General features: G+C 46.6%; 1 protein-coding gene across 1 annotated transcript in view; it reads right to left on the bottom strand.

Annotated features, from left to right (window-relative positions):
• Window positions 1–20211, bottom strand: part of ZNF385A (zinc finger protein 385A) — a 102315-nt gene that overhangs the window by 29373 nt on the left and 52731 nt on the right. The window contains exon 3 of the mRNA XM_015425680.1: window positions 16515–16680. Coding sequence (XP_015281166.1) covers window positions 16515–16680 — 166 coding nt within the window. The remainder of the gene's footprint in view (window positions 1–16514; window positions 16681–20211) is intronic.

Genomic DNA, 20211 nt, shown 5'->3' with positions numbered 1-20211 from the left:
GATCCTCTGAAGAATAAGCATACCTTTGAGACCACCTCCCCCCATATGAGCCCTGTAGAGCACTGAGATCTACAAATCAACACCTTTTGGTAGTCCTTGACCCCAGGGATGTCCGACTTGCCTTGACTAGGACCAGGGCCTTTCCTGTTCCTGCTTAAATTTCCTGTTCCTGCAAGATACTTCTGTCAGTAAAACACATCATTCCTGCCCACCCCTCCAGTGCAGCTCGCTGATCTCCCTGAAATGCTGCTCTCAGGGGGGACAGAGAGACCTTCAGGAACAGCATGAGATGCAAATTTGAAGATCTGCAGAAAGAAGGGGGCATTGATGGAAATTACCCTGTTCCTTCTGATAGCAGAACATTTAGTTTGGCTCCAACTCTTAGCATCCAGTGCTTTCACCTATCAGGCTGAGCTGGGATTTGACCCAAATGGCCAAGCCTGAAGAAGAAATAGCTAGGGACTCAATTCCCTGAGAAAAGAACATTCTGAAGGAAATGTCTGTTCTCTTCTAGGACATCCCAGATTGATTCCAGAGCACATCTCCAGTGATCTTTGGATTGAAACCTGGAAACCATAGTCCATACAAGTTAATAAGGCAACCTAGCTGTGTTTCCCATGGCCTTCTAAATACCTAAAACTGCCTAATACTGAGTCAGACCTTTGGTTTATCAAGGGTCTGTAGTGTCTACTCTCATGTTCAGTGGTTCTCAAGGGTCCCAGGTAGAAAGTCATTCATACCACCTATATACCCGATCCTTTTAACTAGGGATGTCAGGGATCTAACCTAGGACCTAGTACACAAAGGAGCTGCTCTAGCACTGAGCCATGCCTCTCTCCAAGATTTCATGGGGGCATGGCTTAGGGGATGGGAAGGAAGGTGGCAGGGTGTAGCCCGATCTTGTCAGATCTCAGAAGCTAAGCAGGGTCAGTACTTGGAAGAGAGAACAATGATAACTCTGCAGAGGAAGGCCATGGCAAACCACCTCTGCTTCTCACTTCCCTTGAAAGCCCCTTGCTGGGGTTGCCATAAGTCTGCTGTGACTTAACACCACACACACACACACACACACGGCTTAGGGGCACTGAATGCACTATACATCAGTACAGTCCTGTCCTTTCCACTTTCTTCGCTTTAAATGCTTTTGGCTGAGCTCTGCTACAGTTAACTTAAGACCGCACTCCATTTCTGATGCAACTTGTTACAACATTGATTTAGACTGCTATTGTCAGTACTGATTGATGGCTGGCACCTGAAAACTAGTCCCCTGTGGTCAGGCAGAGAGAGCTTTCTCAGTTCGAGTTGCGGAGTACTGATCTCAGTCATGCAAATACATGTACTCTTCTACACAATGTCCATTGCATTTGGTTGCCAAATTACTTGCTGTATGTCAGGTACAGAAGCAGTAAGAAGTCAGCAAGTGATGTTCTGTACAAGAGAAAGCATCCTTGACAAAATTCCTGGGGCTCTTGTTAAATGCTGGCACTTCTAATGTACTTCTCCTCTCCCCCCTCTCTTTTTTTTCTTGCAAACTTCCTAAAAGTGACACAGCAGGCAGAAATCCAGTAGATGAACACACAAACACACACCTAAGAAGATCTAATGACTTGGATCCATTTCCAGACAGACTGTCTCCCCTCAAACCTGGACCCACTCAGGGATTCAACATGGCTTGGTAAGCAGAAGGACCCAGCTTCAATCCCAGGATTTGGTAGTAGGTGATGCAAAAGCCTTCCACCTGAGACTCTGAAGAGCAGCTGCCAGTCTGAGTAGACAATACTGACCTTGATGGACCAAGGGTCTGATTTGGTATAAGGCAGCTTAATGTGAACAAATTTCCATAGGCACAAGGGATTTCCACCCATGGAGCATGGCTCCCTCATCTCCATCCTTCCGCTGCAGCCCAAACTGCTTCCCAAAATGCTACTCCTGGGGAACAGGGAAACAGCATGAATTGGAGGTCTGCTGTGGGAACAGAAATTTAGTGAAAGTCATCTCCCAAACATGGAAATCCTCCTCTGGATCCAAAACCAATTTTTTGTGCAAAGTACCATCAAGTTTCAGCCAACTTACAGTGACCCCAGAAAGGGGCTTTCAAAGCAAGAGAGAAGCACAGGTGGTTTGCCATTGACTTCCTTGGTGATGTCTTTTCCAAGTACCGACTCTGCTGAGTTTCCAAGATTTGATGAAATCAGGCTATACCATGCCTAAGGATAGATATGAACCAGGAACGTTCTGTTCAGTTTGTGGTTTGTGGCATGCTCAGTTCACAAACCACAAACCATCATGAACTTTTAGGGGCTAAATGAACTGGTTCAGTTCGTGAAGAATGCCCCCCCCCCCCGCATGCTAGAAATCTATGGCTGACTCTCCACTACCTGCCCACCAAGTTTGAAGGGGGGGGCATTTTTCCAAGCCCAGCAGAAACAGTGCAATGTACCCAGCAGAAATAGTGCAATCAAAGAGTGGCCAACAGAATCCAGTGCCGCTGTGGGAATGCCAGCTCAATAGCACTGATGTCTAGCACAGAATCACACTCCAAGTGGGTGGGGGGGGTTTGCAAGCCTAGCAGAACTAGTGCAATGTAGAGTGCCCAGCAGTACCAGTGCAATCAGAGAATGCCCAGCAAAACCCAATGCCATTGTGACAATGCCAGCTCAACAGGACTGATGCTTGGAGTGTGATTCTGTACTTGGGGGAGGGCGGGTTTCAAGCCTAGCAGAACCAGTGCAATGTACTAATGCCCAGCAGAACCCAGTGCCACTGTGGCAATGCCAGCTTAACAGGACTGATGTAAAGCACAGAATCACTCGCCAAGCAAGGGTGGTTTTTTTTGCAAGCCCTGCACAACCAGTTCAGTGTACAGAATGCCCAGCAAAACCCAGTACCACTTTAGCAATGCAAGTAAGAGAGAACTAATGTACAGCCAGAGAAACGCTGCAGTACAAAGCAAAGGGGGAGACATTTTTTTCAAACCCAGCACAACCAGTTTAGTGTATAGAGTAACAGAAAATCCAAGCAAGGGCACATGCTCTGTGCAAGACAATGGGAAAGGAACACTAAGGAACCCTAGCAAAGGGGGAACAAAACCAACCACTTGACATTGACAAGACTAGTTTGAAACTGGCATGGCTGGAGAATTCCGTCCCCCTCCCATTGCTTTGAAGTTTTACAAACATTTTGTTTGAGGGGAGACAGTCTGTCTGGAAATGTATGCATTCATGAACCCAACATGAATCTCCATGAACTGTTTGAAAGTTTGTGCCAGTTGACCTGCCACAAACGTCACTTTCTGAACCATGAGCTGGCCAAAATTCATCATGAACTTTATTTCGTGAGCTGGTTTGTGCACATCCCTAACCATGCTGCTTTCCTTCCCAACCCCAACTAGGGTAGCCATACAATAAGAACAGTGCCCTGGTCCCTTTAAGAGTTATGTAAAACCATGAGCCGGTCAAAATTCATCATGAACTTTATTTCGTGAGCTCGTTTGTGCCCATCCCTAACCATGCTGCTTTCCCTCCCAACCCCAACTAGGGTAGCCATACAAAACAGTGCCCTGGTCCCTTTAAGAGTTATATAAAAGAAGGAATTTTGCCTTACAGGCAAAATTGCATCTCATTTATGTCTGATTCTTTGAAACCAATGGGCCAGAGATGGTCAGTCTTTCACAGGCTGCAGCCCTCCCTGCTCAGTGTGCCAGTGGTACCAGATGAGGCAAGAACATCTGCTTGCTGTTCTTCTCCTTTTTCACTGCACTTGCTGGAGCACCAGGGGAATCACAGTTGTTTCCCTCGTTTGCCTTGAAGCCGACAGCTATTATTAGGCCCAATTTTGAGCAATTAGAATCAGACTTCGCCGGTGACGGTTTCTGGGCTTGGGTCGACGCCTGCTTGGGCTGCCACGGCCTGGCCCGGATCAGTGCGTCAACAGAACAAACGACAGCCGTGCTTTGGGAGCCAAGCATGTGCTCCTAATCTTCCCCCCACTTATTTCATTAACACAGTCACAAAACAAAAACAAGACAGGCTCCCTAGTTCAGCCTGCACCAGTGAGCATGGTGCTTCCCCCTCTCTCTTGCTGGGTTTAAAAGATCATTTCTTCCATTAGAAACAGGGCTCTGGTTCAGCTTGGAAACTCCTCAACAGATAAGAGATGAGAGGAGGTCATCAATGCAGGAAGAGGATCAGTGAACTCTCTTAAAGCCAGTAAGAGAAAGAAGTTCACAGAAGGCAGGGATCTTGGTACCTTCACTAGTAATGTAGAAGAGGGAATTCTGCCGGAAGCAGCTTCTTTCTTCCTTGCTACAACATGGTATCACAAAAGGCACTGGCCAAAATTCACTCTTCTACGCAGCTACTAAAAGGTATGGGAATCTCTGTCTTCGTGGGCATCTGGATCACTGAATCAAGCTTGTGTGGAAATTCTAGCTCAGTTCCAGAGGGGCAGGGGCAGACCACAGTTTGCTTGTTTAAAAAGGGAAATATATTCTGCACACATTCAGAGGATCTGCATTTTTCCTTCAGATGCACTAAGGCAGGATCCTGGCACTCAAAACAGGTTCTAAGGCTAAGTCCGGGAAGGGTGAATCCAAGGGTGCTTGAAGCTCAAGTTAACAGATGAAAAAGTGGTTTAGGCCGAAGCAGACATAAGGCTAGTTCTTTGGGACATGCATTACTGCCTTTTCATGAGCATCTGGAAGCCTTCTGCCAGCTGCTTCCCATCTTCCACCCCAAATGAAGACAATGCATTTTAGTCCCATTGCTCAGAAAGTAGATGAACCCATGTGCCCACAACAGAGAAATGCCAATCTAAACCAGGGTACATTGTAGCATTCCACACAGTGTTTATGCCAAGATGGGACAGTCAGCAGGCTCAACGAGAACATTTCAGCCACAAAACTTCAACCAGAAACCGGTTGAAGTGGGACAGAAAAGCCAGGCGGGGAAGATATTTGGGAGGAGGATTTCTCATTTGACAGAACTCAAGTCTGGGACCTATTTCCTTTTGAACTGGAAGCCCTGCCTCCTAACCCCACATGTGTAGGAACAGCTTGAGATTTCCCATGAGTAAGAACCACAAAACACTTTGCCTGCGCATGCTTGCAGAGGCCTTTTATTAATGTGTATGTTGCTAGCTCAAGTGCCAGGGCTAAGATCAGGTTCTAAGTCTCCCTTAGAGCTACTCTCTTTCCTCCCTAGATCACTTGTGCTCCTTTTCCTCCAACTGCAAATGGTGAAGTGTTAAGAAGTTTAAGCGATTCCTGGCTTGGTGATAAGGAATGGGGCAAGCTTTGCCAAATTAATTTGTGGGGTCTCAAAGCAGCAGTCAAAGACAAGGGAGCAAGGGTGTGTGTGTGTGTGTGTGTTATGCACAGTCAAGTCACTTCCAGGTTATGGCGACCCTATGAATTAATGACCTCCCAAACCTCCTATGCTTAACAACCTTGCCCAGATCTTGCAAACCGAGGGCCGCAGCTTCCTTGATTTTTTTTTTTAAAATTTTATTTTTTCAATTTTTAACAATTCTAACACTTCCTCCTTTCCTGCTGCCTTCAACTCTTCCTAGCACCACTGTCTTTTCCAGTGACTCTTGTCTTCTCATAATGTGACCAAAGTACGATAGTTTGGTCATTTTGGCTTCTATAGCAGCAGGGGTCAAGTAGGTCTGAATCTGCAGCTGAGCCTTCACTCATAGGAAGCCCCGCAGGCCAGATCCTCCATGCTTTGCCTCCGTAAATGTAAACTTTGTGGCTCAGTGATTATGCAGCTAAACAAAGAGTTTGGCTCAGTGCATCTGTTAGATTCCGGAAATTCCCAGCATTCATTTGTTTTTATTTGCATCTTATCCTTTATGTCTTCGTGGGTCTTAAAGGGAAGGGGGAGGGCTGCAGGACGCTGAGTAGCCACACCCCCATCCCACAGGCCAGAAACTGGGAACCTGCCAAGGCAGCATGTGGTTTCTATTCACACAAACCAGAGCAGAGAAAAAGTTTATCTTCTGGATGTCGGCTTTCTCCAGTCCAGGGAAAAATGCAGAAGGAATGAGCAGAAGCTGAAGGGCACATTCCCTAGCATCAGCCTCTTTCCTCCAAAGCGGTGTATCTTACGGCAGTGATTCCCAAGCCTTTGGGTATGGTGAACCACAAGTCCAAATTTACTTGGTAGGGCGACCCACTTAAAACAAAAATAGAGCTTGCACAGATCAATAAAACTGCAAAAGCTTATGACCCACTTTCAGATTATTTCGTGACCCATTTTGGGTGGCTGGAAGAACCCGCAGTTTGGGATACGCTGCCTCATGGTAATAGATGCAAAGTGGTCTTGAGCTGAGGGTAGGAGTTAAGAAGCAGTGTTGGCAGAGCTCAAGGAGTATTTAATGGCTGCTGAATGTCCATGACTGCCCTGCACCAGATTTGACATCTGGTGTCTCGAATGCAAAATCCTAAGAATCCCACCTGTGCTTTTAAAAAGCAAAGTTTCTAGCCCTTATGACTGTGGCAAGAAGCTTGGAAATGTGAAAGTCATTCTTGGCAAATGCTCATCAGCTTGAAGGGGGCTGAATAGGCACTGCAGTGGTCACAAGGGTGGTGGAGGATACAGGCTCCCTCCCCATCTCTTCCCTTGAGGCTAGTCTGCAAATAATAAATTATGCAAAGCCCTACTGCATGCAAATGTGTACATTTTAATCAGCTAGTAGAATGTGGCATTTTTGGCAGAGAAACTGGGTCAGCCAAAGGAAAGTATATACAACCTTCAGCACGGTGAAGGTTTACAATTAACAACTTCCATATGCATTTTAACATACAAAGTGCTTGTACAATCTTTTGCTTTTCTTGCATCTCCACAATACTGTTGTGAAGCAGATCATGACCAATCCTATTTGACCAAGAAGAACCAAGATAACATTTTGTGCGAGAACCCAAATGGTTGCCAGCTTTGTTCTGGCAAGACTCCGGAGCTTTTACATTTCAAGCTTATTTTACTGTTTCACCGGTCCTGATCCATAGCTGTTAATAACTGCCTGATAGGTAGGAAAGTTAGCAGAGGAAACTTTTCCTGTTGCTTCATTTTCACACCAGGCAAAACTCCCTCTGTTAAAATGTACTGCCTATCAGTTGCGAGAGCATTGCCAGAAAGAGACAAGGGGAGGGGGGGGATTGGCAACTCTTCCTTTCAACTGTGCTACAGAATTGGGTCATAGATGATGAGGGGCTAGAACGTGACCTGGGCCTTTAACAGTAGCTCGACATGCAATAATTAGGCAGGGGATGTTTTGCCTGGCAAGTAAAATAAAGCGATAAAAACTCCACCTGCTTCATTTCTAAGTCTTTGGTGCAAAGCTCCTGGAACTGGATCACTTAAACGTTGGCAAACCTAAGCCTAACACTGTTCACAGCCCAGCTAGAGAGAATCAAGACTAAATCTAATTGAAGGAAGTGGGATTAAAGTCAGTTGCATTTAAGTCGGCAGCATCCCACACTTTTCTCCTTAAAAACATTCAGAGCAGCTCACAGTAGCGCCTCCAGGTATGTCTTGCATATGCCCTGCCACTCCCACCCATGAGTCCAAGGAGATATTCCTCCTGACCTCTTTGCCAGCCCTGCTCTCTTTCAAAATAGCACAGGAAGCTGTAAGTGCCCAACAGGGCTTCTTGAGCTCTTCTTGTGAGCTTTTGGCTACCATTTTGATTGCTCTGGTAAAAGGCAAACAAAATCTTGGCCAGAACCCTTGCAAGAAGAAGGAATCTCACTCTGCTCTGCAGGAAGGCCTGGACCTTAGGCCTAGTATACGCTATGTTATTCCCAGGCTGGGTCATAGACGTGCTTTGGGAGGGCTGTGCTTTGCCAGTGACGTGGGGTCCCAACTGCAATCAGGCCTGTGCCATGCAGGGAGGAGTTTAGAGCTCCCCTCACTTGACCTTCCTCAGCTGAAACAGTCCCGGGAGACCATTATTTGCTCCATTGGGGAAACTGATATGTATTCATATTAGTAGACATGTAGCCCCCCCAATGGGGCAAACAATCCCCCCCGAAATGACCTCTGACTGTACCACTTCTCACTGCAGTTCGATTATCCTATTTTTGAATGCTCGCCCATATTTTAAAAAGCAACCTCTATCACATTAGCCCCCCCAATGGGGCAAACAGCAGTTCCCCAGGGCTGCTTCAGGATGGGAAAACAGCATGGCAGGGAAGGTCTAAACCCCTTCCCCTGAAGCGCCTCAGTCCAGATGCAAATGGTACATACCAGGGAAGCATGGAGCACACTAGGGAAGCATGCAAATGGTGCATACCAGGGAAGCATGGAGCTTCCAGAACACACCTGTGATGGACCCCAAGGAAAAAAGTAAGGTGTAGTTAGGTCCCTATAGTACATTATGGAAGTACATAAGAACATAAGAGAAGCCAATATTGGATCAGGCCATCCAGTCCAACACTCTGTCACACAGTGGCCAAAAATACCAGGTGCCATCAGGAGGTCCACCAGTGGGGCCAGGACACTAGAAGCCCTCCCACTGTTGCCCCCCCCAGCACCAAGAATACAGAGCATCACTTGCCCCAGACTGAGAGTTCCTATACCTTGTGGCCAATAGCCACTGATGGACCTCTGCTCAATATGTTTATCTAATTCTCTCTTGAAGCTGTCCATGCTTGTAGCCACCACCACCTTCTGTGACAGTGAATTCTATGGGTTAATCACTCTTTGGGTGAAGAAGTACTTCCTTTTATCTGTTCTAACCTGACTGCTCAGCAATTTCATTGAGTAGAAGGTTGAGGCAGTATAATGGACAGCACCGTTTTAGATTGCAGGTGGAAGGACACATTTTGGAATTCTCCCCTATGTCACAAACTACCTGCAAACAGAACACCAACACTGCAGACAAAGAAAAGAGGCAACAACTGTCTCCTTGCTGAACTAATTTTGCCTAGTTTGTTCTCCCCTATGTCACAAACTACCTGCAAATAGAACACCAACACTGCAGACAAAGAAAAGTGGCAACAACGGTCTCCTTGCTGAACTAATTTTGCCTAGAGTTTTCTTTAAGGCAAAAGCAAACATTCCAAAGCTTCTAATGTGAAGCAGTGAAGTACATTCTAATGCTTCTGGGGTGGCCTATACAGCCTGATATAAATGTGAAGCTGGAGAGAAGAAGGAACTCACTCATGCAACTTTGCACACACCCAGTGTTGTGTTTAAAGCAGACTGCTATGTATTCAAATGTTTAACATACCACGGAAACACCTGCCAGGCTCTGGTATGGTAACACTGTACACACTGTGTACGATAGCACTGTTTAAACTGTTTGCAGAGTAATTAACACAGCAACCGTATTTTTTCAGGTTCGGGTATACTGAACCTGAAAAAAATCAGTATTTCCCGATACTCCCGAATCCCAACCTCAGTATGCGATTGGGATTTGGGAAATAATAGGGATTGCTGATTATACCCAATAAATACAGATATTTATCAGATTTTTTTTGGGCTCCGTTTATACCAAGCACACCCCCCTAGTCGTCTTCTCTTCTTCTTTGTACACCAGACATTGCCTTTTCCAACATAAGAGGTTGGGTGCATGTGAAGTTGCATGGATAAGTTCTTTTTCCCCCCCCCCCATTTCCAAAAGATTGGACCAGGTGGTACAATTCTATGGGACCCAGAAAAAAGTGCCCCCATCCTCCATTGTTTCCAATGGAGGGAAGAAAAGACAGTCCCCTTAAATTCCTGCCTTCTCCAAGCTGTGCAACTCCACAGCAAGTGAACTCCAAAGGTATTTAAATGCCTTTAAGAGTTCACTCACTGCAAAGTCACGGGGCTTTGGAGAAGGCAGGTATTTAAAGGGATAGTTCCTTTAAATGGCTGCCTTCTTTAACTGTGGCTACCTGGCCGTCTTTGGGATTGTTCGGGGCAGCCATTTGCAGATAGCCGAATCAGCAGCCCACTTGATGATCGGTTGAGAAAATACCCAATAAATACAGATATTTATCAGATTTTTTTTGGGCTCCGTTTATACCAAGCACACCCCCCTAGTCGTCTTCTCTTCTTCTTTGTACACCAGACATTGCCTTTTCCAACATAAGAGGTTGGGTGCATGTGAAGTTGCATGGATAAGTTCTTTTTCCTGCCAGCATCACCAGGTTCAAATCCCCACTCTGCCACGGAAGCTCGCTGGATGACCTTGGGCCAGTCACATGTTCTCAGCCTAGCCTACCTCACAGGGTTGTTGTGAGGATAAAATGGAGGAGAGGAGGAAGATGTAAGCTGCTTTGGGTATATACATGAAGTAAGTAAATAAAGTCCAAATCAAGCTTACATACAGCAAAATGAGATGAAAGAACTCTGAGGAAATGGAGTGGACTGTACCACTTCTCACTGCAGTTCAATTATCCTATTTTTGAATGCTCACCCATATTTTAAAAAGCAACCTCTGTGCCTACCTCTATCACATATCACTGAAGATCTATTAAAAGTAAATTTGGACTGGTGGGTGTGGGCTCCAGCTCTTGCTGCATTATTCACTTGGATCGATCTCACAGCCTGTATTCCAAAGTACTGGGGAATGGCCAGGGGTCATTTCGTAGAAAAAGAGCTAGGGGAACTCATTAGCATAACCCATTAGCATATGCCACACCCCCTGACATCAGGGGCCCGGCGGTGGACCTGCAAGGCCAGCGGGAGTGCGAGGAAGCCCCGCCAAGGCCCTCCCTGGCTCCAGGCAGGCAGGGGTGGGGAGAGGCGAGGAGGAAGCAACTTACCCTCCCTCTTCTCCTGCCTCCTCCTGGCTGAATGAGGGCTGGAAGCGGGGCGGCCGGAAGCAGGGGACGGGGCTTCGTCATGTGCCCTGCCCCCCTGCACTTCACCCGGGGGAACTGCGTTCCCCCGCGATCCCCCCCGAAATGACCTCTGACTGTACCACTTCTCACTGCAGTTCGATTATCCTATTTTTGAATGCTCGCCCATATTTTAAAAAGCAACCTCTATCACATTAGGGAAGATGTTTTAAGCTACCTTTCCAATTACTGTGCTAGTTTTCTTTTTAAAAATTGCATGTAAATGTTTTAAAGTTTAAAAATATGACCATCTACCCACAGTGTGAAATGGTACAGTCCATACCACCTCAGGATCCTATTACTTAATTTCCTTGTATGTTTGAGCCAGACTTTAGCTGGCTTGTTCCCCCTAGGTATTGAACTAAGCTTCTCCTCCTCTCTGCACGCGAAAAGATTTTCTTTATAAACCCTGTCCCAGAATTAAACCCTGAAGGCCCATGTTTCATTCTCCCCACTCCCCACCATGGCTCTGGGCTATGGATTTATGGTAGAGCACCTGCGTTCACCCAGGTTCAAATCTCTGGCATTTCCAGTTAAAAAGATCCCAGAAGCAGATGTGGAGAAAGCCAGTTTATGAAAATCAGACCTGAATACACCCTGTTTGAACATGGTATGAGTTTTACTTTTGGACACAGCGTAAAAGAGCTTGAACATGAGCCCCAGGTTAGAACATGGTTTTGGAACCTTGTCCAGAGTTGCTATGACAACATAACCAACCTGAGTCTAGCCATAATATGGCGAGCAAGCAGGGAGCACTGTGTGCTATAAAGCGGGCTACACCCTTCCTTGGTGAGTCACTGGGACTCATGCTTCAACATTCTAGCCTTTCATTCGTAAGAGTTTGGACCTTCAACAAAAGCAACAGTCTTGATCAGGTAGGGGTGAGTGGGTGTGGGACCCATAAATATAAATATGAGGTCATTGGTGGCTAGGAATCAGCAGCCCCTGAGTAACAGTTTCTATAACTTCCACACCTCAAGACAGCATCATATCTGAAGAAGTGTGCATGCACACAAAAGCTTTTTTTTACCTTGAATAACATTTTGTTGATCTTAAAGGTGCCACTGGACTCAAACTTGGATCTACCTCAAGTCGAAGACATCCATGCCAAGTATTGGCTAGACTTATGAACACTTTCAGTAATGGCCACACAAAGCCCAACAAGATTCAGAGCAACAGAAATGGTGGAAGAGGGAAAGCGTGAGAGGATTCTCACATCAGACAGGCATGCCCTTGCATTCTTTAAGTGGATTTCACACACTGTGAACCTCAACTCGTGGACAGGTCAACTCATATCTAGAGACAGCTGCGGCCTGGACCGTTCCCAAAACCTGTTAAAACACACGCAAAGAGATCTCTCTTAACAGAAAACCTGAGCTGACTTCCATGCGTTTATTTAAAATATTTCTCCTACACCTGTGGAAATCCACAGCAATTTAAAAACAACACTTAAAAATCACAAGAATTCACCTAAGCCAATAAAGGATTGAGCACATCTTGCTTCATTAACAGAATTTCAGCTGCTACCAAGAATCAAACACACTGCCTAGTCCATAAGGTGATGGAGGGAGCTCTAACTCTTGAATGCTTATACCCCCCTCCCAAAAAAAACCAACCTGTAGGTCTCTAAGGTGTCATTGGACTCCCGTCTAGCTGTGCTACTGCAGATCAGCACAGATACCCTCTGCATAACCCATTTAATCCAATGGGCACTTCACTGTATGTGTCATTGCATCCATGGTTGCCAAATCATATGGGAAAGAAAGATTCTTAAAGGTGAGGAGCAGGTAAGAAGGTGAGGCTGGCAGAAGGTGAGGAGCAGGTAAGAAGCATCTAGGGTCCTTCTACAACTGACCATGCTTTGTTTAGGAAAATTTTACACTGCCACTCCAGAGAATCTGGTTGAAATACCTTACAGTAGATGTTTGCCATTTGCAGGGATCCACTCCTGGGATCACTACAGATGGGGAAATCCAAAAATACTGGCCACATTTCTCTTGAGATTTAACAATGATGGCACAGTAAGGGGGGGGGGGAACAGGCTGGAGAACATGCTGCATGATCAAATTGCGGATGGCAAATAAATGAAACTGCAAGTCCTGAATCCATGAACAACAAGAGTCTATTGTAGAAAACAAGACTCAATCAAAACCATAAAACAGCATTAAAATAATTAAAAGTTAACAAACCACAGCTTGCATCCTTGAGAAAAGACAAATGAGCTCTTCTATTCCTGTGCTCACCGTGCTCCATCATGTAGACATCTCAGCTTGTGCTCAAACCATAAACGCCCCTCTATGTTCTACAGGGATCAGGTATATTGAAATTAATCTGCTGATCGCTTCAGACACAGCTATCCAGACAAACCCTAACCCCCTTTCTTCCTAGGGCTGCTTCCCATGTTATATTTGTAGGGCAATGAGTGGAATGAACAAACACCGGGACGATGCGCACATCTGCTGAACTCAATTCACTGACAACGGTGAAATAATTTCTTTTAGCTTGAATGGGTCAGCTTAGGCACTGACTACAATTTGAGCCCACTTGCTCTCCAAGAAGCTCAAGGCAATTTTCTGGCACTATAAATGAAGACCATAATATGTGACAATGACATGTTTACATATGGCAAAATACTCACATGCAGCCATCCTATGTAACCCTCCACATACAGGTTTCACTTTCCCCCTCTTTATGGCAGTGCTTTCTACATATGAAAGAACTTCACCTGTGAACTAGGCACCTTGATGTTGGAAGAAACCTGCTGCAGGTGTTCTACACATTAATCCATACCTACTGCTATCAGGTAAATTTTAAACATGCTCTTCTTCCAAGGACCTTAAGGTGACATACAGCATTCCCACTTCCCTATTTTACCCTCATAGCAACCCTACGAGGTAGGTTAGGCTGAGGGCCTGTCAGTAGCTTAGGGTTACCCAATGAGCTTCATGGAAAGAATGAGGATTTGAACTCGGGTCTCTGAGAGCCTAATCTGACACACTAGCCAGTACACCACACTGTTGCACCACAGGTTCTTTGTAAATGATCCCTGGTGATATCTTAAACATTGTTTAACTCTCAAATTCTCCCCTTTTGCTTTATTTTATTACATATGTAGTGTATCTAGTTCCTGCAGTCTACAAGAGTGTGAAATTCTCCCCTTTTGCTTTATTTTATTACACATGTCTTGCAGTCTACAAGAGTGTGAGTTTTTGATCTGCACTAGTTTCCTGCTAATTCCCATAGCTGGCAAGGATGGCTACAAAGAAGGCTTCCCGTTCTCTCTGAAGAGGCGTTTTGGCAGCCAGGATGGGGTAGAGTACCCATCTTTCCTAGAAACATTTCCCACACTATGCAAAACAGAGACCTATTTAGGTACAATCTCTGCTAACAACAATAATCTCTCACATGAGCTGCCTTCAGATGTCACACAGAGTGTGGTTTGAGAGGTAAACAAGACTCAAAATCAAGTTCACATGCTCCCCCACCCCACCTCACCCCTCACACAGTGATATATGACGTAAACTGCCCTGGTTCAGCCCCAAACTAACTCAGGAATCTGTTGTGACAGCCAAATTCAGGCACTTTGACAAAATGAGGTTCACTATTTTCTCCCAATAACTGGAATTCTTTGTGGTGGAAAGTGGCCTCCAGTCGCAGCCAACTTATGTGGTGACCCAGTAGGGTGTTCAAGGCCACAAACATTCAGAGGCAGTTTGCCATTTGGTTTGGTATATATCAATGTTCATAACCATGTACAAAAGGACTATTGGTTTTGTACAGGGCAAACTAAACAGGCACAGTACTGAAAAGCAGGCCTCGTTTAAGCCTTGAGGTCACTGTCACTCTCAACAAAACAGATTACTGCTCAGATGACCCACCTCAACTTCCCAACCTTAGCAAATAACATTATTTGCTGGGTAGCTCGATTGTTTATTTGCTTTCTTCTGTATACTGCCTTTCAGTTCACCTGAGGCTCCCCAAGGCGTTATTAGCCCCACGGATGAACTAATTTGGCTCCACGTTCTACATCCCTCCCTAAACATGCCACCTTCCCAGGAGAGACGTTTCGCTTGGCATCAGCGCTTTGTGGAGGAGGATGTCAGTGGAGTGCCGTGTATCAGGAGGGGCTGTGTGGGAGGCGTGGGAGGGAAGAGAGCCGGTTCCCTCACAGGCTGCCGAAGCTTCCTGCTCCGCAGCTGGGAGGCAGAGATCCCCAGGCGAACAGGCCGGCCGCAGCCCCGGCTCCATTTCCACCAGCTATCAGAGCCGCAATCAATGTTTAATTAGAGGCGATTTAATTACCCGCCTGCTCGGCCGTCACCCGGCGATGACAAGCCGGCTCAGGTTCCCAGCATCGGGAGGACAGTCAAGACGTCAAAAGAAAGGATGCATGACCAAACCCTTCGCTCAACTTCCCCCCCCCTCTCCTCCTCCTCCCCACCTGTAACACAAAGGTTTCACCCTCAGCCCTGTAATTGTTGCAGAACGCAGCTAATGTCTTACTGGAGGCTGTAATTGAGGTGGAATCTAGGTATTGCCTCCCCCCCCCGATTCGTTCCTGAAAAACATTACGAATGTTCATCATCTCCCTGCAGCCGGCTGCATTGCAGGATGGAAGGTGGGTAAGAAGACACTTTCCTGACAAAGTGGGGAGAACAACCCCTTCCGGAAAGGGCTCCTGAGAATCCTTTTCTCTCAAACCCACCAAATATGCATGGGTAGGGTGTGACTGCTCGGCAGCAGTGTTCCCTCTAAGCTGAGTTAGTGTGAGCTAGCTCACACTAACTCAGCTTAGAGGGAACATTGCTCGGCAGTTAAGCTCTTTTGACATGCTCAGGGCCCTTTTTATTTCACACATCTGCCCGGTGCTGCGCAAACTCCACTGGCTGCCCATTGAGTACCAGATCCGTTTCAAGGTGTTGGTGCTTACCTTTAAAGCCCTATACGGCCAGGGGCCCGCATATCTGTGAGACCCCCTCTCCCTCTATGAGCCCTGAAGCTCCCTCTATGAGCCCTGAAGGGTTTTACAATCTGCCAATCAACACCTTCTGGTGGGACATCTGTCTTGCCTCGACTAGGGCCAGGGCCTTTTCAGCCCTGGCCCCTACCTGGTGGAATAAGCTCCCATACGAGATCAGGGCCCCGCGGGACCTTTTACAGTTCCACAGGGCCAGCAAGAAGGAGCTCTTCCACCAGGCTTTTCACTAGAGTGACAGACGTACCTCCCTCTTTTCTGGGTCTCCCCTCAGTGGGTCAGAACTGCTTACCAGAGAGGGCATCGGTGAGACTTAAATCTAATGACAACTGCACCGGCTGAAGGATATAGCTGTAATTTATTAGTGTTTTAATTGTATTTCTACCAATTCCTTTGTATTTTATATATATTGTACTTTTATTAAATCTGATGTAACCCGCCCTGGGCCTGCCAGGCGGGGAGAGCGGGATATAAGTCTAATAAAATAAATAAATAAATAAATAAGGCTGGACATCGGTGCAGAGAATCAGCTTCAGAGCCCAGGCCATGTTCCAGGGCTGAGCTTGTGTGTGCATTGAGCAGTGGACTCTTGGCGGGGATCAGGTTGACTTCGGAATGTGCAGCAGCTCCTTTCATAACACCCCACCCCCCATTTCTCAGATACCCTTCGGGATCCACGACAAGATTAGAAAGGGAGAAGTCTGGTACCTGCACGGTCAGAATCGCTCTCCCCGGTGCTGGAGGACGGGCTGCCCACGGGTCCCGGCTTATCTCCCTCACGGGCTCCCGATTCCTTCTGCCGCGTCCGAGCTGCCTCAATTCCCTTTACTCGCCGGGCATGGCGGTTCCCCTTGTAGTGTGCTTCGGCTTGGCTCTGCGTGAGGGAGACAGGAAAAAAGAAGAGGTCAAAGAAACAGCAGGCCTATACTGTTTGTCTCTTCCAGCCAGCAGTCTTTTCTGGACAGCTCCCTTTGCCTTCAACATGCCTCTGCCAACCCTGCCCCAAACCCTCCCACACCCCCAACTTGCCCCGACCACATATTGCTAGAAATGTGGAGCACTGCCACTCTGCCCAGACAGTTTATCATGATTCCTGAGCTCGTGAAAGGTTTGTTTCTGGGCTGTTTCAGGATGGCCAAAGGGTTGCCTGTGACTTCATTAGGCACCCAAATAGCTTTGCTTCCCCCCCCCCCCCTTCCCCTTGGCAGAAACTGTGCAAGATCTTAACAATACACCAAGCCACCTTCAAACATTAGGCACCCAAATAGCTTTGCTACACCCTCCCCTTCCCCTTGGCAGAAACTGTGCAAGATCTTAACAATACACCAAGCCACCTTCAAACGGCCCATCAGGTAAAGACCCACAGTCTGGCCTATGGCCCAGCGGGCTCCAGTTCTTGAGATTACTATGCCAAACTGCTGTGCCATCTGTTTCAGTTTATAGCTCTATTTTAATCTGTTTTAACTATTTGTTGTGAAATATTTACTGTGAAACGCTTTAACTCCTACTGTGAAATGTTTTAACTCCTACTGTGGGTTTGCTCTGAGCCTGCTTGCAGGGGAGGGCGGAATACAAGCCGAAATAAGCAAACAAACAAATAAATAAACAATGAGCAGAAATTGAACATGTACATATTCTGGCTTGGAGATAGAGCTCGTGGCTTGCAATTTTTCCTATTCATGGTCTGCTCACTGCCATCTCCAGCCTGTTCTTACTCCCACCGGGCCATCATCATAATCGTTACCTCATTACATTTTGCTGGAAATGAGGTTGTTTTGCAACTAGGAGGCAGCAGACACATGTCTCCCAGTATCTGCAGATTTTGCCATTCACAGTGATCCCAGGAACTGAATCCCTGCAAATGAAGAAGGTCTACTGTACAGTGAGGGGAGGGAGGGAACCTCAGCTTGTGAATTTGCCTGCCACGCAGAAGGCTTATAGACTTGGTCAGGGGAAAAGAAGAAGAGGAAACCAGACCCAAAGTTGCAAAGCACATTGGCAGCCCTCCCGTGCCAAAGGGTCCTGCTCTTTCCACTGCTGTCCTATTGTTCTAACCCATGAAGGATAACTTACATAACAAGCCGGCAGAGGCACAGCCAAGAGCAGCTGAAGGTGCCTGAAAGCCCAAAGGAACTCTTCTTTATTTCCAGAGCTGGCCCAGGGCTGCATAATTCGCCTAGGTAATGACACATCCCAGCACACAATGCGCAGGGAATGCTCGACACTCAGGCGATGCACAGGCATTGTTCAATGTGCAGGCTCTCTACTGGTTAACCTTTCAACGCCTCACCATACTAAACATGGTTCCAACTTCCAGTGGCTGTAATCTAATCCTCTTTTCAGTCTCTATACCTACCCCCTTTGCTCTATTTTCTCCAGTCATCGTCTGGTGTGGGCCAGCTGATTAAATTTGCATCCTGCCTTTCCATTGGCAGCAAACAAAAATATATCTATCAAAGTTTGATCAATATAAAAAAATCAATGTAAAAACAGAAACCTGAAGGCTGCCACTTCCCTTCTCTGCTGGCAACAGAGGATGCTGAGCAATTACAGCAGGCATGGGAAACAGAGGGCTGTCTCAGGGCCTTCCCTTTGCCGCAGCAATTGATGTTCCCTGAGCCAGAAACAAGGACAGCAAACAGAGGCCTGTCTCTGTGCTCCCATCTCTCACACTGCCACATTTGTGTGCCTTGTCCTTCACACACTCAAGATTTCCAGCCTAACCCCCCATCTGCCTCATAAATCAATCTCCCTGATTACGACAATGCCATGTGCCTTCTAGCCCATCCAGGGCAATTAGGATGGAATTCAGACACTGCATGAAAAATGCTCAGGTCAGCTGAGCGGTTAGGTCTCCTCCATGGGACATAGCTCCTTTTGCCAGTGGCAGCTGAAACGCCAGCTACGGTTGTTGATCGAAAAGCACAATCGGGCCCACGGTGACCCATGCCGTGATTGTATCCCGGTTAGATTACTGCAATGTGCTCTATGTGGGACCATCTTTGGAAATATCAGTGGTCCAAAATGTGGCAGTCAGGCAACTGTGGGGACTGGATATAGGGACTGTATCACCTCTGTGCTGAAATACTGGCACTGGCTTTCTGTTTTCAGCAGAATTGGAAGTGATAGTTCCTGCTGTTAGGGCATAAGAGGTTTGGGGTCTGGATACATGAAAGACTGCCTCCTCCCATACTGTCCAGCCCACCACTTAGATCTGCCTTAGAGGCCCTGCTCTTTGTGCAGCTGAGGTGGGGGATGACCAGAGAATGTTTTTCCCCCTCTCAGAGGTGGCACCTTGCCTGAGGAATGCATTCCCATTTAACGTTCACCTGGTGCCTCCCCTACTCCCTTTTGCACACCAAGTCAAAACATTTATTTTTACTCAGAGAGAGATCTTGGAGTCGTAGTAGATAACTCACTGAAAATGTCGAGACAGTGTGTGACTGCAATAAAGAAGGCCAATGCTATGCTGGGGATGATTAGGAAGGGTATTGAAAACAGATCAGCCAATATCATAATGCCCCTATATAAATCAATGGTGAGACCTCATTTGGAATACTGTGTGCAGTTCTGGTCACCACACCTTAAAAAGGATATTATAGCTTTGGAAAAAGTGCAGAAAAGGGCAACTCGAATGATAAAAGGGTTGGAACACTTTCCCTATGAGGAAAGGTTAAGGCGCTTAGGGCTCTTTAGCTTGCAGAAATGACGACTGAGGGGTGACATGATTGAGGTTTACAAGATTATGCATGGGATAGAGCAGTTAGAGAAAGAGGTACTTTTCTCCCTTTCTTGCAATACAAGAACTCATGGGCACTCAATGAAATTGCTGAGCGGTCGGGTTAGAACGGATAAGATGAAGTACTTCTTCACCCAAAGAGTGATTAACACATGGAATTCACTGCCACAGGAAGTGGCGGTGGCTACAAGCATGGACAGCTTCAAAAGGGAATTAGATAAGCATATGGAGCAGAGGTCCATCAGTGGCTATTAGCCACAAAGTTCCTGATGGCACTGGTATTTCTGGCCACTGTGTGATACAGAGTGTTGGACTGGATGGGCTTTTGGCCTGATCCAACATTGGCATCTCTTATGTTCTTATGTTTTAACTGGAGGCCAGTGTTCCCTCTAAGCTGTGCATGTGACCAGCCGATCATTAACGTAGGAAGTCCCACTCAGTAGTGATCTGGAGCTGTGCGGGGTCTTGCACTGCCCACTGCCCATTTTCAGATTACAGCAGTTCTATTCCGCTCAGGATGTAAACTGCTCCGCTCAGTGGGGGGGGGGGAATTAAAGGGAACATTGTAAATCTTTTGAACTGATTTTACAACCTGCTTCTGGCCTGAGGACTGTTATCAGAATCATTTAGACTACTATACGTTTTACGCTCTGGATTCTAATGCCC

This window comes from Gekko japonicus, unplaced genomic scaffold, assembly GCF_001447785.1.
Source record: "Gekko japonicus isolate JY-2015 unplaced genomic scaffold, Gekko_japonicus_V1.1 scaffold1289, whole genome shotgun sequence".
Lineage (NCBI taxonomy): Eukaryota > Metazoa > Chordata > Lepidosauria > Squamata > Gekkonidae > Gekko > Gekko japonicus.
The sequence above is the reverse complement of the archived record's forward strand: the minus strand, read 5'-3'. Positions and strand labels throughout refer to the sequence as shown.